This window comes from Perognathus longimembris, chromosome 4 (genome assembly GCF_023159225.1).
Source record: "Perognathus longimembris pacificus isolate PPM17 chromosome 4, ASM2315922v1, whole genome shotgun sequence".
Classification (NCBI taxonomy): Eukaryota; Metazoa; Chordata; class Mammalia; order Rodentia; family Heteromyidae; genus Perognathus; species Perognathus longimembris.
In genome coordinates, this window is record NC_063164.1 from 42,623,670 (window position 1) to 42,651,435 (window position 27,766).

The following is a 27,766-nucleotide window of genomic DNA, read 5'->3' on the forward strand; positions in this document are numbered from 1 at the left end:
AACAGTTACAATCCAGTGAGATGCATCTATGCATGAAGCTTACACAAACCTCAGAATGAGCACAATGAAAAAAACAATTATTTATACTTAGGATGGAGTTATACATTGACCAGTTATAGAAGGCTTTATGAAACAAGAGGGTAGTCAGAAATCAGATGTACTATCTGGAAAGATCATCCTGGCACAGTGTGGATAATGGATTACTAGAGATCCAGAGAAGACACAGAAACTAGAGAGAAGAAAAACTGCTATGGAAGGCAGATGAGAGTAATGAGAATGGGAACTTGGACAGTGCTATGGGTATAGAAGTGGTGTCAGTATAGTTAGTAATTAGGTATTAGAGGAAAGCAGAAAAAAAGTGCTTTTGAGTAGTACTTTTAGAAGATGGCCAAAAAGATAAAAGTTTATATTGTGATTCTAATTTAAGTATTCTAATTTTATTTTGAAATTTTCTCCATTGGCTCTTAGTCTTCCCATTTAAAAAATTTCTGTATTTCACTGAGTTCTTTTTACCTTAGTGTAAATTTCCTCTTTATTTTTATGTCTAGTAAACTGACTATAACAAAATAGTATTTTACTTTGTTTCATTCATAGCTATGTAAAAACTAAAGAGCAAAAAAATGGTCTCTACTAGCTGGGCATGCTAGTACGTGCGTGTAACCCCAGCACTTGGAAGGTTGAGACAGGAGGCTCACAAGTTGAAGATAAACACACATAAATATATTGAGATTCTGGCTCAGAAAACCACTAAGAACCAAACACAAACCGCCACAACTTCAAACCTAATGGTTTTTTTCTTAGCCAATTTATTTCTTCTCTGACCACTAGATGGAGCTCTGTCACTTACTTTGTGTACAAAGATTTGTTACTAAAAAAGGAACAGAAACCTGTTAAATAATTGTATATTATTGGCTTACAATAATTTTACTTATAAATAGTTATTACTTACTAGCTAATCCAGAGGCATTGGTTAATGTTTATTATTTAATCATATTACCATATAGCCTGAGAAGGAAACTAAAACTCCTGGTTCCAACTAACTTTGAAACTATATTATAGCTATTTAGACATTTATCAACATGGTTATAGATATTTGATATGATCTTGAAATGTTTGAGGCACTTGAAATGAAATCTTTGGTTTTTTTTAATATAAAATGACAAAATAACAAAAAATTTTCAGCACTCCAACCTTCATACTGAAAAAAGAAAATTCTTAGCATCTTTTTTTTTTTTTTTTTTTTGGCCAGTCCTGGGCCCTGGACTCAGGTCCTGAGCATCATCCCTGGCTTCTTCCCGCTCAAGGCTAGCACTCTGCCACCTGAACCACAGCACCCCTTCTGCCGTTTTCCATATATGTGGTGCTGGGGAATCGAATCGAGAGCTCCAGTGTGTAGGAGGCAAGCACTCTTGCCACTAGGCCATATTCCCAGCCCATCTTAGCATCTTTTGTTATTATACTAATAGTAGTATCACCAGGAGGAATGATACTGATATTAAAAGTTGCTCACTGGTAATATATATTCTTAATTTTATGCAATATCTTTTATTAGTGTAGATATCATTATTAGTTGAAGAGAAAAAATACCTAATGAATGAGAAGCAGCAGTTGATAGGGAATAGAGCAAGTATTCAAATTTAAGACTTAACTCTAAATCTTTGCTTTTTATTCCTCTCTTCTGTTGCAGAGTACATTCAGTCCTTTTGATTTTGTAGATTTAGATGTAGATTTAGAAATAAATTTATAAACCTGTTAATGTTTATTTTTATAGGTATTAGATTTTTATTGTGATGAAGTATATATAACAAAATTTATTATTTGGACTTTTCTAATTAGTATACAATTCAATGACATTATTTTGTACATTCACATTGTTTTGTAGATCTTAATGTTCTGAAAATGTATTTTATATACGCTCTTTCTCAGATAAGCATACACTTTTTTAAAAGATGGTAATTTTAACATCCACTTCAGATTTTTTTTTTTTTTGCAGTTCTAGGGATTCATTCCAGGGTCTCTTGCATGCTAGCAAGCATTCTATCACTGAAATACACCCCCAGTCCTGAAATACTCATTTCCTTAAACAGTTTGAAAGATTTATTTTCTTCTTTGGGGTGGGGAGATACGGAAGTTATACAAATTTAATTTTATATTAAAAATCATAGCTGAGTATGTGACTTAAGCCCATAATTCTATTTGCAAGGCAAAAACTCGAGAATTGTGGCTTGAGGCCCTATAAAAGTTTGTAAGACTCAAATCTCCCTCAATAACTGGTCATGTTGATGGGTAGCTCTTACTTTAACTAGGAAACACAAGTAGGAAGTTCATCACTGCCATACAGTGATGTCATTCTAACTTTAAAAACTTTCTTTTTGAAATTTTTTCACATCAGTGAAAGTATATGGTTCATATAGTTTATATAATCTTTTATATTTCTTTCATGTAGCAAAGGGTTTTTTTTTTGGTTGTTGTTATTGTTGTTTGTTTTTTGTGCCAGTCCTAAGGCTTGAACTGGGGGCCTAGATAATGTCACTGAGTTTTGTGCTCAAGGCTAGTGCTCTACAACTGGAGTCACAGATGCAGTTCCATCTTTTTGGTGGTTATTTAGAGTCTTATGGATTTTTCCCAGGTTGGCTTCAAACCATGATCTTCAGATTTCAGCCTCCTAAGTAGCTGGGGTTGCAGAGATGATCCACTGACACCGAGCTAGCTAGCATATTTTTTTGTTTTGATGATAAAGTGTATATAACCCTTCTGTTTCTTTTTATTTTTGAACACTATTTCATACATAATGTGGGTGTACCTGGTTGTTCACTTATCTACTAGTTGATGGACCTATGACTTGTTTCCCTACTACATGCTTTTAATGTTACTTTTGGTTTCTTTTTTTTCCAGAATCTTTCTGTTTGCCCTGAAGATGAATCAATTATCATGTCTTCTTTTGTTAACACTATGACTTCCCTAAGTGTAAAACAAGGTAAGTCTTAAATCAATGCATACTTCTAAGTAGATTTCATGCTTGAAATAATAAGAGAATTTAATAGTTTATGTTTACCTACTCATCTCATTTTTTGATATATTTCATCTCTTTTTTTGTCTTAATTTTATTTTCTGTGGAGCAAAGATGAATCTGAGATGTTATTTATAAAAAAATCTTAAGAATTATAACTTGATATTTCTTATGTAGAGATAAAAAGCAGTTTTTTTTAAAGTAAAGCAACATACTGAATGTTGAAATAAAGTGTGTATTTGGTCCAAGCGTACCTATAATAATAGCATATACCATTTATAAAATGTGTAGCCTGAGCCAGACACATACACACACAGTGTGCGTACAGAGTCCTGAATCACTTTAAAAATTATTACTTTCATATAACAGATTTGGAAACTCAGGGTTTAAGAGTTAACCTCTCAATTATGTAACAATTTATGCAAGTTTTAGTAGCTGTTAGTACTTAGAGGTCAGCTATATTTATCCCTCAAATTGACATTTTAAGCATATCATCTGTTCTTTATTTCAGCATTCTAGTCAAATGGATTGATTTAATAGTTTAGTTTAGTAGCTTTTAAATTAGAGGTACCAAAAGCTTGAAAACTTTTGAGTAATAAATATGTAAACATTTATGTTTGTCCCATCAGTGTTTGTAGTTACTATATTTAAGTAAAAAACTACTATAATCTTGGTGGTGGTGCTTGGTTTCTATAGCAGTATTTGAAGGAGTTTTAGCAAACTGTCCAGAATCCTATGAATGTTCTTTCATTGCTTTTTTAAATGTTGTATACATTCATAGGATTTTCCATTCATAGCATTTTTTATGTTGTACACAATTGTTTCAAGATGACATATAAGCACACTGAAAATCAGAGAGCTTAAGATAAGTTCCATACTTCTCCTTCCATTACTGCTTTATTTATCTTCATGGGATTTGAAAAGTGTTTCTATGTCAGTTCCTAAGTTAAAAAAAATATATATTTTTGTTTTTCAGTTGTAAAATATAAGCCAGTTACTGGTGGCTCATGGCTTTAATCCTCATTCCTTGGGAGGCTGAGATTGAGAGGATTGCGGTTCCTGGCCAGCCCAGACAGAAAAGTTTATGGGATTCCATCTTACTGGATAGAAGCTGGACATGGTAGCATGTTCTTCCATCCAGCAAGAAGGGCGAGTCTAAAGTAGGCAGATTGTAATTCAGGTACACACCTGGTCAACGGAGTAAGACTATCTCAGAAATAAACAGTACCAGACAGGACTGGAGGCAAGGCTTACTGATAGAGTACATGCTTTGCAGGCATGACACCCTGAGGTCAAATCCCAGTACTTCAAAAAAGAAATAATTGCTGGGCACTGGTAGCTCATGCCTATAATCCTAGCTACTCAGTAGGCAGAGATCTAAGAATCTTGATTCAAATCCAGCCTGGTCAGGACAGTCTGTGAAGCTCCTGTTTTCACTTAACCACCAGAAAGCAGAAGTGGAGCTGTGACTCAAAGTGGTAAAGTGCTAGCCTTGAGCAAAAGAGCGCAGGGACAGAGCCCAGGCCTTGAGTTCAAGCCCTGTGACACCCCTCCCCCCAAATATAAATACATATATTAGTATAAAATATACTTAAAAAATTTACCACCTTAATCAATTTGGAATTGAGTAGTGGTAAGTTCTACCACTATTGTTGTATCACCAGTTTCCAGAAATTCTGGCCGTTAGACAACACTTATTCTACTCAACTTGTAGAAGATGACCATTCTGTTAGTTTGCTCTGGATACTTCATATAAATAGAATCAATACGATTTTTATTTTTGTGCCTGGTTTCCTATTTTCCTTTTTTAAACAAGATCCAATTATGTGGCCTAGGCTGGCCTCATACTCCATTGACTCAGGCAATCCTTCTATCACAGCCTCCTAGGTAGGTGGAACTTAAGGCCTATGTCACTGCACCTGGCTCTATAAATGATTTATTTCATTGAGCATGATATTGTTAAGCTTCATCCATGTTGTACCGTGTATCAGATATCCCTTTTTAAGACTAAATAGTATTCCAAGGTAATTAATACTACATTTTATTCATCTGTTCCTCTGTTAATGGACATTTAAAGTTTCTTCCTCTTTTGACTATTGTGAAGAATCTTGTTATAATTACAGTAGTGCAACTATTTCTTTGAAACTCTAGTATTCTTTTGCTCATATACCCAGGCATAGTATTTCCTTAGCTGTTATTATGAGATTATAAATTTGTAAACAAATTAATTTGTTTTCTAATCTTCTTTTCCACATTGTAGTTGAAGATGGGGAAGTATTTGATTTCAGGGGAATGAGATTAGATTGGTTTAGGTTACAGGTAAGAATACTTAATTTTCTTTCTTTTTTTGTTATTGCATACATGATTTTTAACTAACATGAATATTTTTGGGATTTTTGTTTTGTTTTTTGCCAGTCCTAGGGCTTGAACTCAGGGCTTGAGCACTGTCCCTGGCTTCTTTTTGCTCAAGGCTAGCACTCTACTACTTTGAGCCACAGTGCCACTTCTGGCTTTTTCTGTATATGTGGTGCTGAGGAATTGAACCCAGGGCTTCATGTGTACAAGGAGAGCACTTTACTACTAGGCCATATTCTCAGCCCCTAACATGAATATTTTTATAAAACAACGTAAATTGTTATGTGCCTTTTGAAGACTTGTTTTGTATGCCTAACCTTAAACATTTTGTGTTAGTTACTAAATTTGGATAAATATATTTCTAATTTAAGCCAATATAAACATTTTTGAATAAAGCATATTTTTAGAAATGCATAGTGGTGCACACTATGTACTCAGATGGCTGTACTCGGATGGCTGAGGTTGATTTTGACCTTGAGTCCAGTCTAGTCCATGTAGCAAAACTGTGTTGCAGAAAGAACAAAAGAGCTGGATGCTGTGGCTCATGCCTCTAATCCTAGCTGAATAGCTAAACAGGAAGCTGAGATTCAGCCGGGTGCCAATGGCTCAAGCCTGTAAATCTTACCTACTCAGGAGGCTGAGATCTGAGGATCACAGTTCAAAGCCAGACCTAGCAGGAAAGTCTCTGAGACTCTTATCTCAAATTAACCACCAGGAAACCAGAATTGGTGCTGTGGCTTAAGTGGTAGAATGCTAGCCTTGAGGTGAAGAGCTCAGGGACAGTGCCCAAGCCCAGGATTCAATAAAGATCAAGCAAAGAAATGTGAGTTTGTAAGAATGAGCAAATCCTTAGATCTCAGCCTCCTGAGTAGGTAGAATTATAGGTGTGAGCTACCAGTGCCTGGCATCAAGCTCTGATTTCAAGCTCTGGGGCTTGAAATCAGGGCCTGGGCACTGTCCATGACTTTTGTTTTCCAGGCTAGTGCTCTACCACTAGAGCCACATCTCTGCTTCTGGCTTTTTTCATTAGATCTCAGCTTCCTGAATACCTAGGACTGAATACCTAGGACAAATGTGAGCTTATACTTTCAATTAAAAGCATTTTAGTAGCATGTTTCTCCTTCCACTGCTGTTAAGTCATTTTAGATGAATATTTTAAATCAAATTATTTTATTTTGCTACTTTCTTTTGAATCTATTCTCACATTGTTATTAAAATTGTTTTAAGTATATATTAGTTAACAGAAGTTCAATAAAGATTGAACTCAGCTAAATTTATAATCTAAACCTAATTAAAGGTAAGCAAATCTAATTAGGCTTAGCATTATAATAAATGCACATAGTATATTTTGAGATTAGAATGAATATTGCCATACACATTCCTCATTCCCTCTACTTTTTCAGCAAAATAACAGTATACAAAACTTGGTCTTATCTGTAGAATAGTCGTTAGTGGCTCTGTGCCATTACAGGGCTTGAGAATTGATTTTTATCCTATTTATAAGTTGGTAGTGTTTCTTACTCTTTTTATGGATATGGATGGAAGACATGAAGTTCCTAGGAAAGATCCCAACCAAAATTTTCAGCATACAGGAATTAGTGTGAGGACCAGCATATGTACATTTTCTATGTCTCTTTTGTGAGCCCTGCAAGAGGGGCATAGATGAATACTGTGTTGCAGTGGAGTTGTCAAATGACAGGTTGTCTCTACCTAAACTGCTTTTGTTTTTTGTTGTATTTTACAGGCATATACTAGTGTTTCTAAGGCTTCACTTGGCCTTGCTGATCACCGAGAACTTGGAAAGATGATGAATACAATTATCTTTCATACAAAAATGGTAGATTCCTTAGTGGAAATGTTAGTGGAAACATCAGATCTCTCTATATTTTGGTATGCTTTGAAATTTTTAGTATCTGAAGTTAAGTTTCTTTATTGGGTTCATGTTAACAAGATAATTCAATAGTAGGTTCTTAAAAAAAAGGTATCAGTATGGTATATATACACGGTGAAATTCTGTGCTGCTGACAGAAAAAGAATGATATTGCTCCATTTGTAAGAAAATGGAAAAACTTAGAAAAAAGATCATATTAGTGAAGTGAGCCAGACCCAAAGAAACATGGACTCTATAGTCTCCCTTATTGGTAATAATTAGGATATATCCAGAATAGTCCTAGCAGATGATCACAGTAGCTCATATATGGTCACATAAGATGACACTAAAAGAAGTGACCTCCAAAATAAGGAAGCAAGTGATTTGTCATTGAGGTTATTATTTTCATCATACTATGTGAAATTATTTCTTTTTTCCTCTATTCATCTTCCCCATGATTTAGCACCTGTTGTTACATGTTTGATTTTGGTAACCTGGGTATTTTATATATGTCTGTCTGAATTAGGGAAGGGGAACATTAAAATGGTGAGACAAAGGGTAAAAGGCAAAGCAATGCAGCAGCAATACTTAAAAGACAATATGCTGCACAATATAACTGTACAATGGGGTGAATAGGGGAGGGGACGTGGGAAAAAAGTGAGGGAAGGGGTATCAAGTTGGACAAGAAATGTGCTCACTACCTAATATATGTAACTGTAACCCCTCTGTACTTCACCTTGACAATAAATAAAAATTTTTAAAAAGGGGGAATGGGGGCAGGGAATGTGGCTTAGCAGTACAGTGTTTGCCTAGCGTGCCTGAAGCCTGGGTTCGATTCCTTAGCACCACATAAACAGAAAAAACTGGATGTGGCACTGTGGCTCAAGTGGTAAAGTGCTGCTAGCCTTGAGCAAAAGGAAGCCAGGGATAGTGCTCAGGCCTTGAGTTCAAGCCCCAGGACTGGAAAAAAAGGGGTGGGAGAGGGGAATCATAGACTTTTTATAGAACCTTTATAACAAAAGACACTTGCCAAACTGAGATTGTTTATTTTTAGGTTTCTTTTCTGTAAGAGCACTTTTTCTTAATGTGAATTTTTTTTAAGATTTTGTTTGAAGACATATGAAGTAGCTCAGATTACCTTAAGGAAGCTTCCTTTACATGATTCGACTAAGGGAAATTCAGAGTGAATCAGGGTCAAGTAAAATGAATGTTGGAATTAAATACTTAATAACTTCACTTCTGTAGTATTGAAATTTAATGTTACTATCATAATGTCCTTTCCTTTTTTTATTGTACTTGGTACTATAGTTTACTTTTCTCCTCTTCCTCACTAGAGAATGTAATCTTTGAAGGTTATATGTTTGTTTCTTTAGTGTCTAACATAGTAACTACTTAATAATGAGATGAATAAATTCAAGTGTTTAGTAGAACTGGGCCACAGTTCAACATCAAATATTCTTAAGTTCAGTGTTCCATGGGTGTATAGTTTCAGCTCTTTTCCTGTTTCTTGGCCTTGCAGGAAGTGAATTGAATAACCTAATTGTCTCTTTATTTCTAAAATGCTGAGATAAGGAGTTTTTACATACTGAATAGAGTCATTAGAAAAGCTTTTCCTGCCCTTTACCTTGGAAAATAATCAGTTCTTTGTGATTTTGGTATTTGTTAGTGTGACGTTAATTAGTATTATTGCAGAAGAAATCTAAATCACCAAGCAGAAAAGTTTTTTTTTTTTTTTTGCCAGTCCTGGGGCTTGAACTCAGGGCCTGAGCACTGTCCCTGGCTTTCCTTTGCTCCAGGCTAGCACCCTACGTCCAGCTTTTTCTGTTTACATGGTGCTGAGGAATCGAACCCAAGGCTTCATGTATATGCTAGGCAAAGCACTCTACTGCTAAACCACATTCCTAGCCTAAGGCTTGTTTCTTAAAAGGAGCTCATGAAACACAAAACCATATATACCTTTTTTTTGCCAGTCCTAGGCCGTGAACTCAGGGCCTGAGCACTGTCCCTGGCTTCTTTTTTGCTCAAGGCTAGCACTCTGCCACTTGAGCCACAGCGCCACTTCTGGCCATTTTCTGTGTATGTGGTGCTGAGGAATCGAACCCAGGGCCTCATGTATATGAGGCAAGCACTCTTGCCACTAGGCCATATCCCCAGCCCGGCATTGTTTTTCTTAATACTTAAAACAATGGTTCTGATAATTGATAGCAACTTAGCTTTGATAAAATTTATTAATACAGGATTTTAGTATGTATTCATATTCCATGGTTATGACTTATGTTCTATATATTTTTTTCTTTAAAATACTGATGTATATACAGATTTATTTGTATACTCTGAAATAATTATTAGCATGTAAAAGATACTTTGAGGGAGATATAACTATTCTTAAGGGAATAAATAAAACCAATTAATAACTTTCATTCATTTCAGGTAAAAGAAATTAATTAGAGAATACAGTAATGAAAATTTTATTTTAAGCATAAACCATATAATCATTTAACTACTAATGATAAAAATTGTGATTCTAGTTTTTATTTGTTTTCTAATGTAGTTTTTATAGTCGTGCTTTTGAGAAGATGTTTCAGCAATGTTTGGAGTTACCCTCTCAATCAAGATACTCAATTGCATTTCCATTACTTTGCACTCACTTTATGAGTTGCACACATGAACTGTGTCCAGAAGAGGTAATTTCAGTGTAGTATTGTGATTTATATGCTATGCAAAGTAAATTAGATTAAATTGGTCACCAAACGAAGGTTTACAAAAGTCCTAATCTTTCTTTCCACTCAAACTATTTTTATGCAGTCAGAGAAATGCTTAGGTGGATATGTATGATAAAGATATGTATGCATTTATATACATATTTATATGTGTATGTGTGGTGGATTAACATGCATACATCATTCACTTGTTGGTTGATATATGTAAAATAAATGGTGAAGTGGGTATTAATATTTGTGAATTTCTTTTATTTTTGCTAGTCATGGGAATGAACTCTGAGCCTGGGCTGTCCCTGAGCTTCCTTTGCTCAAGGCTAACACTCTACCACTTGAACCACAGTGCCACTTCCAGCTTTTTCTGTGTATGTGGTACTGAGGAATTGAACCCAGGGCTTCATGCATGCTAGGCCAGCACTCTACCACGAATCCATCCACCTTCCTAGCCCTTGTGGATTTAAATCATTTCCTTAGAAATCTATTTAGTTAGCTGTATGTAGTAAGTAAGTTTACATGTCTATTTTTCATCTTAAATTATTGCTGAAAAGACTTGAAATTTGAATTTACAAATTATGGGGTAAAATCAAAGGGAATTTAAAAAGCAGGCACTGATGGTGCAAACTTGTAATTCTAGCTCTCGGTAGATTGAGATCAGAGGATTGTGGTTCAAAGTCACTCTGGGCAGAACAGTTTATGAACTTGTGTCTCCACCTGACCAGCAAATAGCCCAAAGTGGAGATATGCCTCAAGAGTTCCAGCATTCAGCAAAATGGCCAACTGAGATTGTGAGGTCTTGAGTTCAAGTCCAATACCTAAATCCATACATAAAATAAAATGAGAGTGAGAAATTTAATTGAGTTATTAATATGAGAGATGTATTTTCAAAAATACATTATAAGATGGACATAGGCTTGTGCACACATATGTACTATTACTGATCAGTTTAAACAGTAGTTTTAATGATCTCAAGTATCTGTCAAAAATTATTATGGCTGGTTGCTGGGTATTCACACCAGTAATCCTAGCTACTCAAGAGGCTGTTATCTATTGTACTTGATGGTGGCACAGTTAATAAAAGTATAGTGGCTCATGCTTGCAATTCCAGCACTTGGGAGACTGAAGCTGAGGAAACACATGTTCAAGTTTGCTAAATAGTGAATTGAAGGCTAATCATGCTATAACAAGATCCTGTTGGAAAACAAGTTTAAAAAGTTGGGTTTTTTTTTTTGTTGTTGTTGTTTTTGTTTTTGCCAGTCCTGGGGCTTGGACTCAGGGCCTGAGTAGTGTCCCTGGCTTCTTTTTTGCTCAAGGTTAGCATTCTACCCCTTGAGCCACAGCGCCACTTCTGGCTTTCCCTGTTTATGAGGTGCTGAGCAATCGAACCCAGGGCTTCAGTTCATGCTAGGCAAGCACTCTACCACTAAGCCACATTCCCAGCTTAAAAAAGTATTTTTAACTTGCTTAAACAATACATGGATCACACCTATATCCTAGCTACTCAGGAAGCTGAGATCCTAAGACTGTTATTTGAAGCCATTCCAGGCAGGAAAGTCTGTGAGACTCTCATCTCCAATTAACCACCAGAAAATGAAGTGGCTGTGTGGCTCAAAGTGGTAGAGTGCTAGCTTTTAGCGAAAAAGCTTAGTCCCATGGCAAACAACAACAAAAAGATTACACTGTTCTCACCACAGAAAAAATTTGAAGTGATAGGTTAATTACCTTGATTGCAACTTTGTGTAATCTACACAGGTCTTAATTTTAGTGCAGGAAGGAACTGGTAAAAGCTCAGTGGAAGAATGCTTGTCTAGCATGCATAATATACTGGGTGGAATCCTCAGTACTAAAAATTTTTAAATGTAACATTAAAATTTCTCCCATAAGTCTACACATTGTCATTTATGAATTGAAAGTAAGTAAACTTTTTTTTTGGTGCCAGTTGTGGGGCTTGAACTCAGGGCCTGAGCAATGTCTTTGAGCCTCTTCGTGCTCAAAGCTAGCACTCTACCACTTGAGCCACAGCACCACCTCCAGCTTTTTCTGTTTATGTGGTACTGAGGAATAGAACCCCAGGGCTTCATGAATGCTAGGCAAGTGTTCTACCACTAGGCCAGATTCCCAGTCCCAGTAAATATTTTTTGTAATATTTAATAATAGAGTATCATTTTATGTGATGTAAGAGTAAACATTAAAAATTAAGATGTATTTTTAAAAATAACTTAGTGTTTAGTATCTTTATTTAGAATTGTAGAATTTGTTAAAAAATGTGAGGTAACAGTCATTTCATCCCAATCTTTAAGCTTGGGTAACAACAACTGTTGTTATTCAGAGGATCATTTATAATAAACAATGATTTTTCCCTCTGTGGTCAAGAAATACATGTACACTAGTTTTTCTTTTTCTGTGCCATGTGAAAGGGATTTTTAACAATCTTTTTTTTTTTTTTTTTTTGGCCAGTCCTGGGCCTTGGACTCAGGGCCTGAGCACTGTCCCTGGCTTCTTCCCGCTCAAGGCTAGCACTCTGCCACTTGAGCCACAGCGCCGCTTCTGGCCGTTTTCTGTATATGTGGTGCTGGGGAATCGAACCTAGGGCCTCGTGTATCCGAGGCAGGCACTCTTGCCACTAGGCTATATCCCCAGCCCCGGATTTTTAGCAATCTTGAATGTCATGAATTTATTATAATTATGACTATGGAATTTGAAGATTAAACCCAGAGGATTGCTGTTGTTATTGTTGTGGGTTTTTTTTTGTTTGTTTTTGTTTTGTTTTGAAACATGGTCTAACTATATAGTTTGGGCTGACCACAAATTTGTAACCCTCTTGTCTCAGCCTCCCAGGTGTTAGAATTATAGGTCTTTGCCACCAAAGTGACTAAATGTCTAGTTTTTAAATGAAGATTTCTCCTACCTATACATTTTGAAATCACCAAGTACTTAATATTTTATGTTAATTGTAACAGATACAAAATAGTAGGGCAGTAGAGTTGTTGTCACAAGAGAGAAAAGAAATCTATAATTTCCTATACCTGATTTTTCATGTTTATTTAAATGTGTTATAATTCATGCTACTTTCTTGTAATTCTTACTACCATAATTCTGTTTTTAATAGCGACATCATATTGGAGATCGCAGTCTGTCCTTATGTAATATGTTCCTGGATGAAATGGCCAAACAGGCTCGAAATCTCATCACTGATATTTGCACAGAACAGTGTACTCTTAGTGACCAGGTAGTAATTTAAATGTTTCCTTACAGACAGAAAATTTGACTGTGAAGGCAAAGCCTGAGCTGTTACCTACTGATCTCTCACACACACACTAAAATTGCTCCATGTTTGGTCCTTACAGTTACTCAATTGAGGGCTTTCTTACTATCTTTCATGATATACTCCCAGTGGTATAGAAATATGCATGCCTAGCAAGTGCAAAGTCCCTAAGTTTAATCCTTACCACCTCCAAAAAAAGAATGAAATATGTACTAGCTTTATCTTCATTTTGCCCATATTCTTACATAGATCTTTTCTTATTCATATTCTTAACATAGCTATTTCTCTTGGTTCATTTTATTGGGATATCTAAGACCCTAATCTGTACATTAGGGATGCCTGTTGATCTCATCTAGGCTTCATTAGGATTCATTCATTCCTTTCACTCATGGAGTTCATACTTCTAATTCAGATTTAGGACCCAAGATTGCTATCATGTTCAGTTTAACATGCAAATTGTCTTTTCCACATTAAAAATTTGAGTTTCAAGGACACAGAAGATGGAAGTATTATTATTTCTTATAATAATAGATTTAGTTATTCCAATGTATACAAAAACCCTACAAGTAATAATATTAGTATTGCCACCATCGATATATAATTAATGACATCTAAAAAAATAGAGTATTTTGTACTCTATTTTAGGGTAATTGTATGACAGACTTATGAATATTATATACCATACTCTCTTCTTGTTAATACTCATTTACTCTTATTTTTGCAAGAAAGTATATATTTGGTGTTCCTTTTTCTTCATGTGTTGATACCTATCCTGAGGGTTTTCTGTTTCATTTTGTTTTTAATCTGAAGCTCCTTTTCTGTTAAAGAGACAGCATATCCAACATCATATCATTGTATCATGTTATGTTACTGGTATGATATTTTATATTTCTGGCACTAAATATTTTGAAATTTGGTAGCATTTTATATTTGGAATTGGCATATTCTGAGTGTACAGTAGGCATGTGTCACATACTACTGTATTGTAAAATAAAGCTGTCTTCTACCTATAAATATTAATTTTATTTCTTATTTCTTGGATATGCCGCCTGCCAAACTAAATTATATCCCAGTTGTACCTCTTTGTAAATCAGTAATATTGGCAGTGTACTAGACAGAAATGTTTGTGTCATTTTTTATTCTTTTATTTCACATCTAAGTTTTCAGAAGTCTAATTTATATCAGAAGTCTCATCTAACATTTCCTTATTTTGTACTTTTTCCTCATCTCATTTTGACTGTCTTTATTATCATTTTCCTTGTCCCAAGGTTTTCTTCTTCCAGAGTAGAGTTAGCTTTAGAAAATAACTCTGAAAGAGAATGATAAAGAGTGAATATTATCAGAATGCATTGCATCTGCATATGAAGGTGGCATAACCAAGCTCTCTGAAATCTATAGAGTAGAAGGGGGAAAGGGATAGGGAAAGAGTGATTATGAATGTGCAAAATACCACAACAGCAAAACCATGGACAATAAATATGTACTAAAAATAATAACAATGTAAAATAGACTCTGTTTGTGGGTGGGTAGAGTGTGGGGGTGGATGAACACAGAAGATGGAGTGTAAATATGATTGAAATACTTTATATACATGTGTGGAAATAGAACAGTGAAATACATTGAAATTGTTTTAAGAGAAGGAGCCATAAGAGATAGAGTGATGGAGGGTAGTGGAAATGTTAAATTGAAACAATGTATAACTAATACATGCTGATACATTTTTAAGACAAGAAAGTTGTGGTTCTGTCTTTTTTTTTTTAAACTGTTACTGTCTTTGGGATTGTTACACTTTAAAATCCAACCTCTCTTGCTTTGCATTGAAGATTTTCCTAACCTCAAAATCTGTACTTTCACTCTTCACTTTATGCTTTGCCCCAGCCATTTCTAAAAGTGTAGTATGTCATGTCTTGACATAGTTTTATTTAGTAGGCCATTTACCCCTAGTGACTATTATTTCTCCTTGTTTACTTGGTATGCTTTTAGCTATCCTTTAAATAATAACTTGAATAAGCTTTGAAATAATCTCTATGAAGTATTTGTTCATACCAGATATACCAGGTTTTGTAAGCTATCCAAGATGGCTAGGCTGCTTCGTGTGTGTGTGTGTGTGTGTGTGTGTGTGAGTGTGTGTGTGTGTGAGTGTGTGTGTGTGTATGTATCATTACTCACATGTTATTTGCTATATAGTCTGGATTCAGCTAAGATTTGCTTCAGTGGTTAGTGTGCATTCAAAGCAGTTGCTATTATGTAAAATATTGTTCTTAATATTTAGTTGCTGCCTAAGCATTGTGCCAAAACCATCAGTCAAGCAGTGAATAAGAAGTCAAAAAAACAGACTGGTAAGAAAGGAGAACCTGAAAGAGAAAAACCAGGTGTTGAGAGCATGAGGAAAAACAGGCTGGTAGTGACCAAGTAAGCCATCCTTGTTTATTCTCTCATTTTGATCTGATAAGACACTTCTTTTTTGTGTGACATTGATGCTGAGGCAATGGTAGAAGTTGTATTTTTTTTTTTTTACCCTCCAGCCAATTGCTTTTTAAAAAATCTTTGTAAACTTAATTACAATCTGATTTCTTCTAAAATTTAAGATTTTTAGTTTTAATAGATAATATATAGTAGATAACTCTCTTTATATTTGGATATGGAAGGACAAAAATTTAGTCTGAAAATTTTCAGAGGTACAGTATAAACAATGTAAAAATTTTAATTTATTTAAAATGAAATCACTGGCACTTTATTTTGGCATGTTATGATATACCTGATACCAGTATTTCAAAACAGAAATGCTGGGTTAGGTAGCATTCAGGACTCTACATAATTTGATTGTTTGGAAGGGAAGCATTGGGAGACTGTGTCAATATTTTTCGTTTAAATTCCCTATTCCTCAGTTGAGCAAGGCATTGCCATTTTGTGAGCATTGTTCCTTCCCTTGTAATAAATTATAATAGCACTAGGAAATGGTGTCTTAACTCAGTATAGTCATTACTAGTGAATGTAGAAATGGATAAGGTTCTCTTAAAAATTATTTCAATACGTTATACCTATGATTTCCACTTTAAAAGGTTAAAAAAATCAAATTCTGCAATTATGTCTCCAAATAAGCTCTGATACATTTATAAAATTAATTTTGTATTGCTTGTGATGACAGATCAAGCATTTTATTTACTGTTTATTAATTATTTTTCAGCCTTGATAAATTGCACACTGCACTTTCTGAGTTATGTTTCTCTATAAACTATGTACCAAACATGGTGGTATGGGAACACACCTTTACACCACGAGAATATTTGACTTCTCATCTGGAAATCCGTTTCACTAAGTAAGAAAGAATATAAAAAGGTTTTTCTTCCTGTTGATTTAGGAGTTTGTTATCTTAATTGTTAATAGTATTTCTGTACAGTATTTTACTTTATGAGAAAAATATTAATGAAACATGTAGTATAAAGAATAATCTAGGAAGTGTGAAAAATAGTAAACTGAGAATTAATTAAAATTTCCAAATTCTAATTGCATACTTGTTACTAGTAACACTGGCGAATTCACTTAATTTCTCTGAGTCTTAGCTTTCTTAAATGCTATATGAGAAGATTTGAACAAATTAGTATATTTCAGTTTGTATGTTGAAAACTAATGTCATGAAATAGGTCTAGTAAGTTGCAGAAAAGAAGTGGGAGGGGAAAGAAGGAAGAAAAAATGAGTACACTGCTTGTAGTAACTATAACTAACTTTGGGAAACTCCAGTTATGTGTATGCATGTCTGTAATGAATTGTGTATTTATATAAATACCTTGTAGGTAGGTTACAGTCAGTGCTTGAAAACCTCAGGACTAGGTGAACTTTTACATCTGTTTTGAATTTTGAGTACGCTATTATTTTAGTAGGTTTTCACTGAGAACCCAACTGTTTTTTGTTTTTCTTTGCCAGTACATGTGCTTGAGTTTGGGGCCTCACACTCAACAGCTGGTACTGTGGCTCTATTCCTTGATCCAGGATTCCAGTCCAGCTTTTTGCAGTTTATTTTGGATATGGAATCTTGTAGATTTTTCTGCCTATGTTGGCTTACCACAATCATCCAGATCTTAGGCTCCTGGAAGCTAGGATTCCAAGCATGATGTACCAACATCTGACTACAACTCAATTCCAATTAAAATTTTGCTAGAGATAGATGTATTCCTTGAAATGATACTGAATAACATGAGAAACCCCTCATTTAAAAAATAATGCTTTGTACTTTTTGTATATATTACTAAAAATGATTATTTTGATTTTTTTTCTTTAAAGACAATGCAATTCATAAATCAAACTTTTTCCAAAATTTCTTTAAAGTTTCTGTGGTTGTTAATCCTCAGAATTTTTGTATTTTTCATATGTTTAACTGTTAAGTACTGTACAGTAATAAGGAGCTATAGTAAAGCCTACAACTTTAGTTTACGTTGTACGGTAAGAGAAAAAATATGAAGTAAGTAAATGGTAATTAAACTGGGTTTTAAATCATCAGTTGGCTAGATGGCAAAGGATGATGTTGCAGAGTGTCTTTTGCTCTCCTTCATGAGGCAAGCATCCTGACAAAAAAAAAACTTGAAATGCTCTAATCGGACATTATGCCTTCCAATGTTTATTATTCTCAACGGGATGAGGGTGGAAGATTGGTGAGTAGAAGGAAGGGTTCAGTTTACAGCTCACTCTTCCTTATATAAACAGTTTGGTTCCCTGGAAAAGAAATGTTCTTTTTTACCAAACCACTGTTTAGTGATCATTTTGTTTACCTAGGAAAGATGTTTATTCCAGAACAAATAGCTTTGTGTGTATATTAGTGAGTTGCACTTTGCTGATGACTTAAAAAGCAGTGGATACATACAAGAATAGTAATTTTCATCTTGAGTTGGTTCATCTGGGCCTCTTATTAGTGATAAAATTTGTCTATATAGTCTTTAAAGATCCATCTCAACAAATAGAAGTCTAAATATATACATGTCTAATACCCAAGGGAGCCTTTTTCAGAACGTGAATGACCTGATGTGTAGAAGACGTCCACTTGTGTTTCCCTTTAGCCTTATGCAATCATCTTAGGACATAAGAAAAGTGTTCTAATGTGCTATGAGTGATTAAAACAATAAAGTTGTGCCTTGTTCTGTGATACAGTATTTTGAGAGCAGTAAGTCAAGCAAAGTAGGCGTCATTTTCTAGACATTCCACTTCCAAACAAAGTAACTCTTCTTTTAGTTGTATTCGAAACCTTAGTCTTGTGTTAGTGTTTTTGTTTGTAAAATGATGGGTTTTAGTTACCTCCTAGTATTAAATATAAGGATTGTAGTTAATTTCACAGAATCGTAAAAATAAAAAACAAAAACTCCTGTGAAAGTGCCAAATGAGTTCAAACTATCAGCTAAATAGCTCAACTGTTCTTGATACAGCTGTCATATGAAGCAATTTTTAAAGCCCTCTATGTCTAAGTCACTTTTGTTGCTGTGATTGTCTTAGAGTGTTTAAAATCATTTGTGTTCCTCTTTCATGTATCATCTTTGTAGGTTGCTTGGATGATAATGCCAGTGGTAATCTCATGGCTTTATAAAAATTACTTTTAAGATTATATTGCTAGCTATTATCAGGTGTGAAGTTGAATGAATTGTTTGCATTAAATGGAAAAGTCATGTGTCTTTCATTATTCCCTGCCTCCTGCCTTTTGTAGATCAATTGTTGGGATGACTATGTATAATCAAGCCACACAGGAAATTGCAAAACCATCAGAGCTTCTAACAAGTGTAAGAGCATATATGACTGTGCTTCAATCAATAGAAAACTATGTGCAGATTGATATTACAAGGGTGTTTAATAATGTTCTTCTTCAACAAACACAACACTTAGACAGTCATGGAGAGCCAACCATTACAAGTCTATACACAAATTGGTAAGGAACACATTTAGAAATTTGGAGTGATAAAAAGGTTTTTTTTGTACTTGAACTATTTTGGAAAATTAACTTTTAATGGATACTCATTCATGGTATCAGTCAACTTTAAATGCATGATGTATACTATAATAAATTTTTAATTAAGCCACCTTTCTCAGTTATAAATTCACTTTTCCTTTAGGTATTTGGAAACTTTGTTAAGACAAGTCAGTAATGGCCATATAGCCTATTTCCCTGCAATGAAAGCATTTGTAAACTTACCTACAGAAAATGAGTTAACATTCAATGCAGAAGAATATTCTGACATATCAGGTGAGCAATGTGTCTTAGGTCTACTACAAGAAAAAACCCTGATAGTTTTGCTTGAAAACTTGATTTGCCTTATTCTTTTGGCTTTGGATTCTGGTGTGACTTCATTTGATTTTATATATAATATATCTGAGAATTACTTAGTATTTTATATTTTTTTTTATCACAGAAACTTTCCTCAAGATTTTGTATTGATGTTTCTATAAGGCAGTATTTTAATTTGTTAATATTTATTTTCTTAATGTATTTGCTCTGTCAATTATAAAATTAATTACATTTCTTTCAGAAATGAGGTCATTATCAGAACTACTTGGTCCATATGGTATGAAGTTTCTAAGTGAAAGCCTTATGTGGCATATTTCATCACAAGTTGCTGAGCTTAAGGTAATATCTTTATTAATCTTGACTTTTTCCCCTCCTGTTTGCTTTTTCTTATGGTACTGAGGATTAAAGTCAGAGCTTTGCACGCCTTCACTTTTTAAATTTTGAGACAGGATCTTGTCTGTTTGCCTAGGATGGTCTTGAACTGTGATCTTTATGCTTGGGATCACAGGTAGATGCTATGTATGCCCAACTTCAGTTTTACCCCTTTAAACATGAATTTCCTGTAAAGCATTGCAGAAATAACAACAGCTTTGAATATTAGTTACCAGTTGAGTCACATCAAAATGGAGTTGGTACCCCCAACTTTGTTTTGCTTTAGTTATCTTTCAGGTAGGGTCTTGCTTTTTTCACTTGAAGTCAGCCTCAGACCATAATCTTTCTGTCTACAGACTCCTTTGAAGCTAGGACTTTGCTGCTAATACTTACTGATTGAAATGAGGTCTGGCTAATTTTTTTGCCCAGCTTAGCCTCGAACCTTGAGCTTTTTGATCTCTGCTTCTGAATAGCTAGGATTGCCTAAATATTAGCATGTTTTTAAAGGCTACACGTGCAATCCTCTCATACCTGGCATTGTGCCTTTGTCATTCAGATTATTCAAACCAGAATAATCAGTCCTAAGAATTCAGTTGTTTGGGATTGCCTGATATTGTACAAAGATTTAAAAAAATTTTTTTTAAGTTTTATTGTAGGGGCTGGGAATGTGGCTTAGCAGTAGAGTGCTTGCCTAGCATTCATGATACCCTGGGTTTGATTCCTCAGCACTACATAAACAGAAAAAGCCAGAAGTGGCACTGTGGCCCAAGAGGTAGAGTGCTAGCCTTGAGTAAAAAAGAGTCCAAGTCTTAGGACTGGCAAAAAAAAAACCCAAAAAACATTACTGCAAAGGTTATATATACAGAAGGGTTACAGTTAGGTAAGTCAGGTAATAAGTAATTTCTTTTTGAACAGTGTCACCCCCCCTTCCTTTTTTCCCAGTTTTTCCCCTTCCAACCCTACCCCCAAACTATATAATTTCCAACATAGTGTCTAGTGAGTATCACTCCTAATTGGTTCACCCTTTTCCCACCGTTTCTGTGCTTCCCCTTCTTCCCAAATCAGATGAACTTACCTACAACACAAAGGGTACAGAAATAAAAAACAGTGACAAAGGGAGTAAGCTGAGAGAGAGAGAGAGAAACTGCAAATAGTACATTTAAAAACCCCTTGTTCCTGTTGTAGCTGAGGACCTCTTTATTTCAGTTAGTAAATTTGTGAACTCTCCCCTCCAAAAATGCAGAGCCATGAAAAAAGCAGAGCTTCTTTATTTTTGAGGATTGTGTCAAACAAAGTTAACACTATACTTGTGTACTCATAGTGAAACATGTTTATTACTTTCTGGAGAAAAAATAGTAGTAGCTACTTTTCTATGAAAAATTGATTGTTTAATTTGGAGTTGTAGCTTGTAAGTCAATTTCTTTTTCCAGTCTTGCCAAAAGAATTATTTTGGGATTTTGCCTATCAATTCTAGTTCTTCATAGGATCCTAAAGAATAACAAAATTAAATGTATGTTAAGAGGTTAGTATTTTCTTTTTAACTCAATACTAAGTAAATTTTTAAAAAATTTACTCCTTTTTGTTTCACTTGATAAGTCTCATTTTGTTGAAAACTATTATTAAATTGGTAGTTTCTATGATTATTAGCAGTTTTTATTTTGTCATTAAATTAATCATAGAATTTAAATGCATATATAGCCCTATTTTAAGTTATAGTTGAAAGGGAGATATCAAGATAGGAAATCTGGAGATACATACAGGCAGTGTGCACACATGAATGTACACACACACCCACACACTTTTTTGGCAACTGCTCCCAGGCGCTATTAATGTGTAATAAAGGACTAGAGCCACTATACAGTTGCTAAAGGATATTCTTTTGTAAAAAAAACTTTATAGAGTGATCAGAAATTAAATAGTAATTACATTTGCATTGTGAAATAACTAGGAAAGTATGCTAATGATGAGCTTAGTTGTACTGGTACCGGTAGCGGTGTAGAATGTCTATCTCATTTTCTTTCTAGCTCAGCTTACTGTCTAGGCTTATCTCTGTCCAAATGAAATTAATTCTATTTATTTTACTTAAAACTTTTAAACAAACTTGCTGCTTCTAAGAAAAACATTCTTTATCAAGTCATACTTTCCTTAAATAGCTGTCCTTTATTTTCTTTGCTGTTTATATCTCTTCTTTCTGTTCTCTTTCCTTTTCCTGGTGATTCCTGAAGAAAGTAGATAGTTTCTATTTCCATTTGATAATTTGTTCTGGAATGCAATCCTTATCAAGTGGTACTATTCCCCAACAAGTTACTCTCCCTTTGTGTGTATCTGGTAACGTACTCATTGTCCAAAGACACGCTCTAGATTGTTTTGGCTACTTTTAGCTTTAGCAGTTCTTTTTATTTTGGAATATGCTGCTCTTTATATGTCCATTCTAGTGTCTGCTGTTCTAGTGTCTAATGTTCTCTATCTCAATGTAAGATGATTTTTTTGTTGTTGGTGGTGGTGGTTATGGGGCCTTGGCCTGGGCCCTGTCCCTGAACTCTTCAGCTCAAGGCTAGCACTACACTTGAGCCACAGCACCACTTCTGTAAAATTATTTTTTTTATTCTTCTAATTTGTTGCTTTTTCCTTGACTTGAAAAACTGATAAAAAGGCTATTCTTATCTAAATTATTACTATTCTTTTATTGAAAAAACAAAAATAGAGCATCTGGATTTCATGACTTACATTTCTTACTTGTCACATTGTAATTTCCATGCATGTTCTTATCTCATTAACACAGAAATCTGTGCCTGATTAAGGATCTTTCTTTTTTTCAGAAACTTGTGGTGGAGAATGTTGATGTTCTAACACAAATGAGGACCAGCTTTGACAAACCAGACCAGATGGCTGCACTCTTTAAAAGATTATCATGTGAGTAACTCAATACATTTTCTAAATCTTAGCAAGATGTTGACACTCAGTATTTTACTTTTGCCCAAAATTTGTAACATAAATCCAAGCAGTAAAATTTAAAACTATACTCATTATTTTATGAAGAGAACAAAAGCATTTTTACCATCAGAGGATCTGTACAATATAAAACATCTGTTTATGAATTTTTAAATATATGTCAGTTATTTTAATGAATAGTTATTATCAATTAGTTCTTGAACTCAATAGCTGGTAAGTTACACTAATTTAAAGTAGAATTTGTTTCTGATACTATAACTTTGTAAACATCTAGTTTGTTGAGGTATAATTCCATACAATGAAACACATTTAATAGTGTATTTTACTGACAAGTATATACATCTCTATAACTATTGCCACAATTAAGATGGTGAATAGGTCCATTACCTTGGAAAGTTGTCTCCTATTTCTATGTAGTCTCCTACTTCAGCCTCCATATCTAGACTACTAGGGAGCTCAGCATTTCTCTTTGGAAAAATGTTTTTCTGGCTTCTTTGACTTAGTATAGTGATTTAAGATTCATCTATCAGTGTTGTTAAATGATTTGGTTTCATGGGAGTCTGAACCAGTAACTTAAAATCTGCTTCAAATGTCTTTTTGAAATTGATTGTGGGGGATATTGATTACTTTAAAATTTCTTCTAACACTAAAAAATGAAATTCTGAATGAAACTTCTTTTATATTGGAAGATGAGGAAAAAGCTTATTTTAATAAAAAATAATCTTTGAGGAGGAAAGAATAGTTCAGTGGTAGTGTGCATTCTTGGAATATATTAAACTTGCAGTTCAAATCCAACACTAAAAACAATAATCATCAGCCAGCCTAGGCACTGTGGTTCATTCCTGTAATCCTAGCTAATTGGAAGGTGGAAATTGGGAGGAATGCTGATTGAGATAAGCCCAGGCAAAAAATCTTGTGAGACTTTATGTCAACAACAACAAAAACAACTTTTCTTGGTGAGATATGGTCTGTCATCCTAGCTATGGTGGGGACAATAAATAGGATTTTAGTCTAGGTGGCCTGGAAAGAACCTATTAAAAAAAACCAGACTAAAAAGGCTGGAGTTTGACTTAAGCAGTAGAGTGAGTGCATGCATAGCAAGTATGACACCTTGAGTTCAAGCCCCAGTAAACTTGCAAAAACAAAACAACTAATGGGCATAAAGTTAAAATATACTGAAGATCAGCTTCTAGAACTGATGCATTAATAAAATGAAAATATTGACTGGATATTATAGAGAAGAACAGTGTGAATAAATAAGTCATTTTTAAAAGTTTTGCATAGTTTTACTCTTTGTTTTCTAGTCATTTTTCTTTATACTTCTTATTTTTCAGATGGTTTTTCTCATTTTTAAGTCGTGTCTACCTTACCAGCCTTAGCCTGACTTTCCTATTTCCTAAGCACCTTCTAGATAGAGCCAAATTTAAAATTACCCTGAAATGTTTAATGCTTTGTTTATTAACTCTCCTTTGTATAAATGAACAAAATTGACATTGTTAAACTTCTAAAGAAAATTTGCAGGTTTTCAAGATTAAAAATTCTGCTTACTTGAATTTTTAGTGTAACAGTAATGTTTTATAACCTTAATATATGCCAGAATTGAATCTTTATGACACAAATTTACAAAATTTGTTTTGTTATTTTAATTTTTAATTGTTATGAAGATGATGTACAGAAGACTTACAGTTACGTAAGTCGGATAAGTACATTTTTTTTTGGACAATTGTTACCCTTTCCCTTGCTCTCTCCTGGTTTATTCTTCCCATCCCACCCAAAAGTTGTATAGCTGATTTTTCAAATTTTTTAAGAATATAATTTATTACGTTTTTTTAATGTGGGTTTTAGAAAAAAAGAAAAGATTCATATAAGAGAGTAACTTATCTATAGGTAGCAACTACTCTTTCAGTTGATTTGTATCCAAAATACTCTTTTTTCTTTGATCCCTTTCTTGTGTATTCTTCATCCTTGTACAGAAGTCTATGTGTTTTTATAGGAATCCAATTTCACAAACACTAAATACATTCTATTAAAAGATAAAGTCTGGAATTTATTTTTACTTCCAGGACTTCTGTGTGACCTGAGCAACTCCTCATAATGTTCTTTCTCCTTACATTATAATCTCTGATATACTCTTATTTTTGGAACTAGGTTCTTCATTTTATTTTGGACCCTCGATTCTATGACCATTATTTTCTAGTTCCATATTACAATTTTTTCCTTCTTAAAACTCATTCCATTCACCTTGCCTTCCTCCCACCATCTATAAACAAACCTAAAGTTTGTTCCAGAGACCTTTACTGTAACAATATTTTGCTTAAACTACTCCCACAGAAATACCTAGAGTTCTGAAACACTTCTCAGACCCTAACCACATCTTTTTTCCCTGTTTCATTGTATATACTGAACTTCTTGTGTAGCTCACTGAAACTATGATGCCTCTACTTTCCTGAACATCCTCAAGCACAGTACTTGACTCATTTCTGTATTCTTGACCAGCAGTTTTAGTCAGTAGAAGTTTATGATCGTTATTTACTGAGCTAAAACATCTATCTGTATCCATAGTCTTCTTTTTTTTGTTTTGTTTTGTTTTTGTTTCCCAGTTCTGGGTTGAATTCAGGGCCTTCCACTTGATATCCAGTAGTATCAGTTTGAGATTTCCTATTCTTTTATTCTTGCTCTAAAATTCTATTAAGCAAATTTTATTTCATGTTATTTACCAGTGACTCTTCAGTCTTAAATTTTAAATTAATCTTGAGTCTGAATGCTTTGTTGAACAGCGTATGTTTAAATACCAAGTGGTAGTTTGACCAGTGTGTCTCTAAGTATGACCCAAGGACCAAGAGCAGTAAGCAGCATTACCATTTAGGATATTGGGTTTTTTTTTTTTGCCAGTCCTGGGCCTTGGACTCAGGGTCTGAACACTGTCCCTGACTTCTTTTGGCTCAAGGCTAGCACTCTGCCACTTGAACCACAGTGCCACTTCTGGCCTTTTCTATATACATGGTGCTGAGGAATCGAGCCCAGGGCTTCATGTACACGAGGCAAGCACTCTTGCCACTAGGCCATATTCCCAGCCCCATTCAGGATATTGTTAAGAACACAAATTATTGGGCCTCACCCAGAATGTACTGACTTAGGAACTACGGTGATGGAACACAGCAATCTATGTTTAATAAGCCAATTTAAGGAACATAATGTTGGACATTTTCAGATGTATGATTCACAGATAATTGCGATGATCTCTGCAATGGAAATGCTCTTCTCTCCTGGGAAGTCAGTTCATATAGGTAGAAAGAAAAGGGTTGATTTTTTTTTTAAAAAACATTATTAACCATTTCATTTCACGTCTCATTCTTCATTTCCTCACATTCCTCAGGTAATAGCTGTGTTTTGTAGATTAAAGTTTGGAAATTTGTGCGTCACCTGTGGTTTAAAGGCAGACTTTGTTTATCCCTATGCTATGCAAGGTGTTGTTGTTATTTTTGTCTTTATTTTATTTATCATTGTTGTTGTTATTAAAGTTGTTGTGCAAAGAGGTTTGGTTTCAATTCCTTCAGTCAGCTTGTGAGTATAATACATTTTGACTACTGTCACCCCTTTCTTCCATCATTCTCTCACATTCTCCACATTCCTAATCTCAGGTTACCTAATTTAATTTTTATATAATGTACATCATATTTACTTTATTTGCTCACTCTTTCTCTGTTTGTGTTCCCTCCCTCTGAACACATTCCTCTCCACCCCCAAACATGTTTCCCCTTACTGGTATTTAGTTTGTTAAATAATAGGGAATTTATTAACAAACCTAACAAAAAGGATCTAAACTTAGGGCTTCTTTGAAAAAAACCTATGGAGTACTTCCCACATAGAGTGACTTGCCCCATAAGACCTATTTATTGTCTATAATCCACTTTACTTCACAGTTTTATGGTAGAGGCTATTGGCATTTTGGTTCACAACTCTTGCTGCAGATCTTACCTTCTAAATGTAATACCTCAGGTCTGTTGCTTTTTATTCCTATAGCTCTTGTTAATGGTTTCACTGTCTTTTTGTGAACAACACTCATAGGTTTGTTCTAAATATACTTCCAGGGCTGGGAATATGGCTTAGCGGTAGAGTGCTTGCCTAGCATGCCTGAAGCCCTGGATTCAATTTCATCAGCACCACATAACAGAAAAAGCTGGAAGTGGCGCTGTGGCTTAAGTGGTAGAGTGTGAGCTTTGAGCGAAAAGAAGCGAGGGAGAGTGCTCAGGACCTGAGTCCAAACCCCAGAACTGGCATAAATAAATAAATAAATAAATAAATAAATAAATAAGCAAGCAGCTTGCTTTCTTCTAGTTTTCCTTTCTATCTTGGCATTATTCAGTTCAAACTTTAAACATCTGTTGTTAATATCATCCAAAAACTTAGAACAACTTCATTGCTTAAAGAATACTATGAGCTCATGAGCAAGACATTTTCTAGGTTAATCTCACATTTAGCTATTATTTTCTTCCATTACCTGTTGCTTTCCTGATCAGATAGCCCCTGCACTAGCTAGTATTAGATTAGTTCCTGAGGAACTAATGGAAATTGAGAATTTAGGGCATATCAGTGGTCAAATAGATTGGTAAGTAGGCTATTAAATAACAAATTAAGCAAATTGCTTTCTCTAAAGTTTCTTAGAACTTTTAATTTGGTTGTCGGCAGTAGTTTTTCCACTTTATTAAATTCTGGGCCACATCCTCTTGTGTTGGTCCTGGAGCTTGAACTCAGGCTTTGGGCACTGTCCCTGAGCTTTAATTTTTATTTTTTTGGCTCAAGGCTAGTACTCTGCTATTTGAACAAGCCAGTACTTTACTATTTGTCCTTGGAGATAACAGTTTCATGGACTTTCCTGCTAGGGAAACCATGAGCTCAGCCTCCTGAGTACCTAGTTTTATAGGTATGAGCCACCAATGATGGGCCTGGCCTGTCATTCCCT

The 27,766-nt window shown here is 34.6% G+C and overlaps 1 protein-coding gene across 1 annotated transcript in view; it reads left to right on the forward strand.

Annotated features, from left to right (window-relative positions):
* Nckap1 (NCK associated protein 1) overlaps positions 1 to 27,766 on the forward strand; it is a 90,079-nt gene that overhangs the window by 43,747 nt on the left and 18,566 nt on the right. The window contains 11 exon segments of the mRNA XM_048345133.1: positions 2,896 to 2,977; positions 5,271 to 5,329; positions 7,110 to 7,255; positions 9,787 to 9,919; positions 13,059 to 13,178; positions 15,487 to 15,626; positions 16,402 to 16,533; positions 18,904 to 19,122; positions 19,307 to 19,437; positions 19,721 to 19,818; positions 22,671 to 22,764. Coding sequence (XP_048201090.1) covers positions 2,896 to 2,977; positions 5,271 to 5,329; positions 7,110 to 7,255; positions 9,787 to 9,919; positions 13,059 to 13,178; positions 15,487 to 15,626; positions 16,402 to 16,533; positions 18,904 to 19,122; positions 19,307 to 19,437; positions 19,721 to 19,818; positions 22,671 to 22,764 — 1,354 coding nt within the window.